Source organism: Neodiprion lecontei, chromosome 7, assembly GCF_021901455.1.
Source record: "Neodiprion lecontei isolate iyNeoLeco1 chromosome 7, iyNeoLeco1.1, whole genome shotgun sequence".
Taxonomy (NCBI): domain Eukaryota; kingdom Metazoa; phylum Arthropoda; class Insecta; order Hymenoptera; family Diprionidae; genus Neodiprion; species Neodiprion lecontei.
Genome location: NC_060266.1, coordinates 223,838 through 231,733, shown reverse-complemented (window position 1 = coordinate 231,733; position 7,896 = coordinate 223,838). Strand labels below are relative to the sequence as shown.

At 40.2% G+C, this 7,896-nt stretch overlaps 3 protein-coding genes across 4 annotated transcripts in view; 1 reads left to right on the top strand and 2 right to left on the bottom strand.

Annotated features, from left to right (window-relative positions):
• Positions 1-46: 46 nt before the first annotated feature.
• LOC107223508 (store-operated calcium entry regulator STIMATE) lies at positions 47-3,516 on the bottom strand. The gene is made up of 5 exons (XM_015663195.2): positions 3,020-3,516; positions 2,207-2,351; positions 1,980-2,101; positions 1,439-1,635; positions 47-1,367 (listed from the first exon to the last, which is right to left on the bottom strand). Exons 1-5 carry the CDS (start codon positions 3,150-3,152, stop codon positions 1,152-1,154), a joined length of 813 nt encoding a protein of 270 aa, XP_015518681.1. The 5' UTR covers positions 3,153-3,516; the 3' UTR covers positions 47-1,151.
• A 349-nt stretch (positions 3,517-3,865) lies between these two features.
• Positions 3,866-5,188, bottom strand: LOC107223507 (60S ribosomal protein L12). The gene is made up of 4 exons (XM_015663194.2): positions 5,047-5,188; positions 4,860-4,933; positions 4,376-4,766; positions 3,866-3,909 (listed from the first exon to the last, which is right to left on the bottom strand). The coding sequence occupies exons 1-3, from the start codon at positions 5,081-5,083 to the stop codon at positions 4,380-4,382; spliced, it is 498 nt and encodes a 165-aa protein (XP_015518680.1). The 5' UTR covers positions 5,084-5,188; the 3' UTR covers positions 3,866-3,909; positions 4,376-4,379.
• Positions 5,059-7,896, top strand: part of LOC107223502 (cilia- and flagella-associated protein 52) — a 25,593-nt gene continuing 22,755 nt past the window's right edge. The window contains exons 1-8 of one of the 2 annotated variants that reach the window (XM_015663188.2): positions 5,536-5,656; positions 5,741-5,940; positions 6,006-6,183; positions 6,249-6,498; positions 6,582-6,858; positions 6,930-7,102; positions 7,478-7,626; positions 7,714-7,859. In XM_015663188.2, the coding sequence (XP_015518674.1) occupies positions 5,611-5,656; positions 5,741-5,940; positions 6,006-6,183; positions 6,249-6,498; positions 6,582-6,858; positions 6,930-7,102; positions 7,478-7,626; positions 7,714-7,859 (1,419 nt within the window). In that variant the 5' untranslated portion in view covers positions 5,536-5,610. Of the gene's footprint in view, positions 5,199-5,535; positions 5,657-5,740; positions 5,941-6,005; positions 6,184-6,248; positions 6,499-6,581; positions 6,859-6,929; positions 7,103-7,477; positions 7,627-7,713; positions 7,860-7,896 lie in introns of those variants that run through there. The other variant, XR_006905423.1, reaches the window with a different exon arrangement.

Sequence of the window (7,896 nt, the reverse complement as noted above, 5' to 3'; positions counted from 1 at the left end):
CATTAGATATGCAAATTCCTTAAGCCACATGTGTGTATGTACGTACAGACATACAACATACATGCAATTCAATATTGTAAAGTTTAGTTTTAAAAGTGCTTCGACGGTTTAATCTTTTTTTTTTTTTTTATACCTTAACACGAGAAAATGGATTTGACTGGGTTTTTTATAAAGATAAAACGAGAGATTGTCAAATGATCTGCGAAGGTAAAAATTTGAGTAGATTGACGAAATATTCGTAGAAATCTATCGATCTGACCAAGACTTGTGATATAGGAAGAAAATTTAAGACTTTGTCTTTTTTTTTACATAGTCGCTTCGATGAAGGAAATCGCTATTCTAATTACATGTATTAAAAATATAAAGTTATAGCTGTACAATACAGTCTTTTAAAAATATACCATTAATCTCCTTCTGTATACTACGTGTGTGTAGCTCTCTCGTTTTGTTTGCTTTCCGAGGTACGCTGAGCAGGTTTCGGAATAAAATATTCAAGCTACTTGATACTTCCTGCTGATATAAAAATTTACTTTGTTTTGTTTTCTTCTGTCTTAAATATATATTTTTTTTTGTTTTTTTTCTTATTTTTCCTAATTCTGTAAGCTTATTTTCTTTTCAATTCACAGAGCAAGAGCGTTTATACATATAGATAAATATTAGGTAATATACCCAGTAGTCATTTCGAATATATAATATCTACCTATGTACACTGGTTATCATTTTTGTCGAATAAAAATGCCTTAAACATACGATTCGAACTTTCGAACACCGAGTAACAAGTTTCGCATAATGCTTTATGCAAATTTAACACAAATTTTAATAAATAAATTATTATTATTGATTTGGATGTTTTTTGTCATAAAAGAGTTTATCCAAGTCCCTCTCGCAAAAAAGGAAGTAAATTGGAATACGAAAAAAAAAAAATAAATAAAACCTATTCTACGTCATTGAGTATCGTTTGAATAGGAATTGAAAAAAAAATTATTAAAGAAACGTAATTTCTCAAAGTTGAGTTGAATGTTAGGCTACTAATAAAATTGTAAAGATCTAATATTGATACGACGACGAAATTGTTCCACCTTCTTAGACAGACGAGTAAATACAGATTAAAATGCTGTGAGTGACATAATTTCTTTCCTGAATCAATCCTACTACGTGGCTATGTTAAGTCGTTGCAATGGGTCGTTTGCACCGAGAAGTTCCTCGTCAGCTGACAGAAGAATGTCGGATTCAGATTCGTCACGTTTGTCCTTCCGTATTTTTCTGTAACGTATTTTCACACGTTGAAGCAACGAAGGGTCCTTGGCTGTTCTTAGATGTTTCGTTTTTCTCATTAGAAAATTATCCGTCACCCAAAACATCAGCGCCTGGATCGACAATAAAATGACATTGACTGTGCTTTTGTACCAAATATAGAAGAGTGAATTTCTCAACTTACGTTAACGAAAAATGGTATTATTAACATAACAACTGCAGCCTCAACTCGCGCGTTCGTTATCGGTGCCAGAATCAGGTCTTTGACTCGGTCCCAAAAATTGAGTTGAATCAGCAATGTGATGAAAATCTTTACAATGATCATCAGCAGAACATACAAAACGCATTGAGTCAGCCATACGTTGACGGATGGGGGTTTTCCTGTGATTGATACAAAGGTTCAAAACGTATTTATTTTACGAAGAAAACATTTTCACTTGTACAGTCTAGTCGAGGAAGTGTCGAAATAAAAAAATTTGCACATACAGATTGAGGTTACGCGAGCAATATGCATTAAATTGGATTCAATTAAACTCAGATCGAGCTTCTGTTCCACTATTCTCAAACCATTGTTTCATAACTGATTATTTCAATAATTTCTTCATCAGACTGTACGCACGATCTATCTCCAAATGATAAGCTAGATAGAGGGTGAGGGTAACTAGTGAGAGACGACAGATGACCGACAATTCACAATGAAAACTGAGTCAGCGATTGCGAATTACCATATTCCCCAAAGTTGATGGACTCCCATTGCTTTCTCCTTGCCAAATATTGCGATAATCTGATACCGACCCAAATTATGAGTAACCCAACGGAAGAGTCCAGCAAAAAGTTGATGATGTACCTAAAATTGGATGCAATTGAGGTAATTTTAAATTCGGGGCTTCTTTATAACGGAGCATTCGAGAATTATTTTACACCAGTGTGTTGGATAGATAAGAAAGTTTACCACGTGCAGGGATCTCCCTGAAACCTACTAGCCAGGTAGACATTGGCTAGGTGAATGACAAGGGCACCGAGACCCTGCTTGCTCGTGTCGTAGAACCAGATGAGCCAAGGTCTTCTTTCGTATCGAGGTTCGCAGAATCTTTTAACTGAAAAATAAATACGATACGTTCGTCGATCAATTTCCATCTATTGATTTGGTTATTTTTTTCTCTTTTTAATCCAATCGCAAGGCCGAAGATCAGACTGCAGGACTCTGCTTAGAGACAATATATTATGTAAGAGAAGTAAATGAGCGTGACTGATAGAAATCAAGCGTGTTAAGATGATTATCATCAATACAAGCACACTGCAGATAAGAGAAACGAGGAAGAGGATGAGATTCGCAATGGTTCCGTATGTTTGGATGGAAAAAATGGGAAATAATCCATGCTATTACAAACGACGATTGTTGAAGGGTAATACATCCATTGTAAATTAAACTATACAGTTCTTTATTCTTCTATTGCCGTTTTATATCATGTTTCTTACAATGCGACAACAACGTACGCCAGGCATATAGCTATCAGTAGTTGTGTTTCTTTTTTTCTCCTCGTCTTTAGTTACACTCGAGTAATTCACTTTGTTATCTCTCTTTTTTTTCCTATAGAATTACTCGTTTGTCGAGTAGATCGATCGCGTCGATTTGCCGCTCATACCGACATATATCTAATGGTCAGAGCTAATACTCGGGAGGGATTAAGATTGAATGACGAACGGATGGAACGAGGCTAACCTAATTAAGCGAAATGGTTCAAGCCGATTTCTGTGTTCTTACGGATAAGGCATGTGAAGGCGACAGCGGCGAGCAGGATTTGAAGAAACCAGCCGAAGACGTCAGTGAGGGCGTCTTTGCCGCAGTGATCCTCCGGTGGCTCATTGAGGTCGACGATAAACGAGGAGTTTGTCATCTCTTCGTTCTTTCTTTTCACATTCGAATAATTCGACGATTAACTAAGCGACCGATTAGGTACATGCAACGGTCTTTCACCTGAAACTTTCACATTGCGCGCCACGGCGATACTCACGCTTCGGACAAAATACTCGCGATTAAAAGAACCGTAATTGCACAGAGACAAGTCGCGTTGATTCGCCGATTAATTAATTAACTGTCGAGGCGCGGGCTTCTTCCTGCCATACGTAATGTCGACGTTCGTTTGTCGCCGAAATTGAGGGACGATAGTAGGTAATACGTAAACACATACGAGAAAAAAAAACCCACTGAGCTGGAACGCTGGCCAGATAGTAATCTTATGATCATCCAGTGATCAGATCGCAACTGTCACTTCACCGTGAAACGAACACCGTGAAGTTGAATCGGAGTCGTCGCAATTTTTGACACCTGCGTGAAGTCCGAGCCGTTTAGGAATCGAACTAATTGCAAGTTCGACATTCGAGATGGACGACTAGGACGCGAAGTTGGCCACACTCATTTTGGCCCGGGAATTATTCAAATCCGATGAATAACTGATTTTTAATGTTCGTTGAAAGACAGAGTTCTTACAAATTCTAATAACAATATTGATCGATCTTAGGAAAAAATAATATTATAGGCAGGATCAATGAAATTAAACACGTAATAAGGTTGGAGAACAATATGATTAGGGTGAATAAAAAAAAGTTGTTTGATAAGATTTTCTTTATTCAATTTTAACCTCCTTCAATCATCTGAAACAGTAAAAAAATCCGAGTTGATGGTGAGTCTAAAATTCATTATTGCAAACTCTGGCTGTAATGTGTGTTCAAAGTTTCTTTTACCACACCCCCAAACTACAGATAGTAAAATAAAAGTAAGAAAAACTTGAAGCAATCGTAGCACGAGTTCACAATATTTCAGTTTTTAATATGCCAGATTTGTTGTTGGGGTTTTCTCCCCAATGGCCACAAGTGCCTGATCAGTATAATCCGGCCAGAAACAGTGTCGCCATGTTTCTGATCGGTACCCATCAGGTGGATGGGATGCCAACCCCTACCAAGAGCCCTAAGCTCACGCTTTCATTTGCACCGGCAAGGGATGAATAACAAAAGAAATCGCGCCAAAGCATTCTCTTTTTGAACTAACGACATCTTTACTTCTTGCAAGATAAACACCGTTGCAACGACCTAAGACGCAAGCGCAGGGCCCTGTACCCACCATTTTATTCTTCCGGAGTTTCCAACTGCCCAGCATTGATCTCATCTATAAGATCGTGTGGGGGGCGTCCTTCGACGGTGCAGCCAACAGACTGGCAGGTGCCAAGGATTTCTCTTATGGTTCCGCTGAGCTCCCGGGACATGGATCTGGGCCTCATGACACGAGCGATGCTTATGACTTCGTCCATAGAGAGATTACCACTGTGCTTGATGTTCTTCTGTTTCTTTCTGTCCCTCGGCGGCTCCTTCAGTGCCTTTATGATCAGTGACGCTGCTGACGGCACAACGGATATAGTCGCCTGCCTGTTCTGGATAGTCAGCTGCACTGTAATTTTTAGACCCTTCCAGTCGCTGGTCGCCTTCGCGATGTCGTCACCGACTTTTTTCGGAGACTGTGAGAGTAAGGGGCGTTAATAAAAAAACAAAAAAACGACCGTGTAGATTACGGATAGGTTAGGTTAGATTGATCGTGGTTTTTCACCCACCAAACCGAGAGGACCGATTTTCGGAGCAAGGGAAGAGGTCGCACCGACTTCTCCTCCAACACATCGAAGGTAGACTGTAAGAATAGTAAAATATAATGCAACATACGTGACACGTGTGAAAAAGCTCGAAATTAAGGTTCATAATTTTTATTGAGGAGATTCAAGGACGGAAGTAACGAGTACGTACCTTTCTTAACTTCGGTAGGATCGAATTTAGGAGGCATGGTGATGCGCTGGTTAATTAAATTACGTTACACGATCCCGATTATGATAGATTCACAAACGATGCGAACTCGCGGGGATCGCGCTTAGGAAAGGCGGACCTTTGGGAGGCCGGAAGTTAGTAGCGCTCGGCCTAAGCAGATGCAGACTACTTGAGTCCCGGATACATTACCTATTTGATGAAATTGCGACGATTCGAAATCTTGGATATGAATTCTTTCAATTCCCAAGCTAATAATTTACCGTACCCTCTAATTCATTCTCTTTACCACAATTTTGTTGTTCATCCCATGACTTCGCTTCATCGAAGCATCACTTGGTTCACGTGGTAGGTTGCTTCGCTTTGAATTTAAACTTGACGTCCCGCGTTTCCATGGAAACGGGAGGGGAATTGTAATCCCCGTAACCATTCAATGCACGCTGAGTCAGAAATAATTTGACAGAAGTGTCTAATGTCGCTCAAATGCTAAGCGGTGAACAATTTTAACTGAACAAGCTAGCCTTTGGGGTAATTTTTAAAAGGGTAAAAATGGACGTGGAGAATCTCGAGTTGGAAGGAATAATAGCTTTCGATGGTTCGTAGTTTCCTACGCTTACTCAATACCTCTTCCGAGAAATTCTCCGCTTCATAGTCTCATTTTTAATATTTTAAATGACAGGTGTGAGCCGAAAGGGCCTTCAGCTTCACCCTGACAATGAGCACCTGATCTACGCAATGGGCAACAAGGTGACAATAAAAAATATAGCCTCTGGAAAGCAGAAGTTTCTCACCGGTCACACAAACGTCATATCCGCAGTCTGCGTCTCACCTTGTGGAAATTATGTTGGGTCTGGACAGATAAATCACGTTGGCTTCAAGGTGTGATTTACAGCGGCTCAAACCCTTAGATCAGACGCTCGGCAATTAATTGTGAATTATTTCAGGCGATGGTGATCGTCTGGAATTACAAAGACTTATCGATAAAGGGAAGCCACGAAATACACAAAGCTCGCGTAGAGGACGTCTGCTTCACCTGTGAAAGCGGCTTTCTTATCAGTCTGGGGGGACGAGACGACGGTAACGTTGTTGTCTGGGACATAAGCCAGGGCGACGCGATGTGCGGTAATTAACTTTGCTGAACCCCTGTTGATATGTCGCTACTGAATAAACCATTCACCAAATTTCAGGGTCGTACGCGAGCAACGAAATTGCTGGTGACGCATGGACGATAACAAGAATGAACCTACGCGACTTGTGCTTTATAACAGGCGGCGACAGAACGCTGAAGGTCTGGAGAATATACCGAGAGACTCGAAAGGTCTACGGAGTTAACGTGAAAGTAGGAAAATTGCGGAGGTCCGTCAACTGCATTGTTGTCGATCCTAGGGACGAGAATGCTTACTGTGGAACAACTTCGGGGGATCTGATCAGAGCGAGGTATAAGATGAGAAGGAGCGGATCGTCAGCGATTTAAAAACACAATGCGTTCTTGGCACTTACCTTTTTACTTTCTCACTCAGGCTAAACTTCTATCATAATATGGAGTTCATGGAGCCAGTGAAAACCCCAGTGATGGTTGGCTGCTACTCAAAAGTCCCTAAGAATATAAAAAAAACAAATACTGAGGCGATATTGTACGCGGGAGGCATTACTGGTTTGACCTTGCTTGGCAATGAGAGACTGGTGGTTGGAGCAGGAGATGGAACAGTGGAATTGGTCAAGATATTGGAAAGCGAACCAGTGCCAAATTTTGGAGAGGCCAAATTAAAATTACCGACAACCGCGCAGATTCTGACTGTAAGAAATGATTATTTCGTTGAAATATTCAGCATTTTGTTGTACTCAAATTGTAACATCGATCTCTGCAGCTGGCTAAAACAAACGTGAAGAATACAGTCACTTCTATGGTGCTTTTCAAGCAAGAATATTTATTTGTCGGTACGGTGTTCTGCGAAATATATCAAATAAAACTGGAGGACTTTGATATACGGTTGCTTGTTACCTGCCACACGAATTCTATCTACGACATTGCATTTCCACAGTGAGTTAAATACGAACTTAAAAATTCGTCCAGATAACTAGGAGACTAAATTTATCACCTTCACTGAATTCTTTGTAATCATTCAACACTGCTAAATACTGGACCAGTCATCCAATACTTTGGTTTGACCACATTGGGGTACTTGGCTGTTTGTTTCTGGAATCTCTTCAAAATGACGTACAGTTTCAAATTGACGAACTCGAATAAACTGAATCCGCGAGGAAGTTCGTAAATAAAAACGAATACTGCAAAATGGCAATAATAAAATATACGTTATTTCGAAGGGCTTCCAGAAAAAAACAGCCCTGTATCCCGATTTGGCCAAATCAGGGGTCACAGACTGCGTGGATGACTGGTCTACTTATACCTGTGCAGCAATTATTCGGAGGTATTCGCCACGAGTAGCAAGGACGACGTCAGAGTATGGAGGCTGGAGACACAGAGCGAATTGCTCCGGATTACAGTACCTAATTTTGTTTGTTCGAGCATATGTTTCTCCTACGATGGAAGGATGATTATTTCCGGTTTGTGCCAACGTTTTCTTTTTGACTGATTTTTTACCGTCAAGAAATATGCGAGTTTCTTTTAATCTGATTTCTTTTCACTTTAAGGATGGAACGACGGGCTTATTCGAGCATTTACACCTCAAACTGGAAGACTGATTTTTACAATCCACAATTCTCATGTTAAAGCTGTTTCTGCCGTTGTCATTACTTACGACGGTACTTTGCTGATCAGTGGAGGTTGCGACGGACAGGTAATTTGTTGTTGCAATGAAATACGCTCAATAAAAA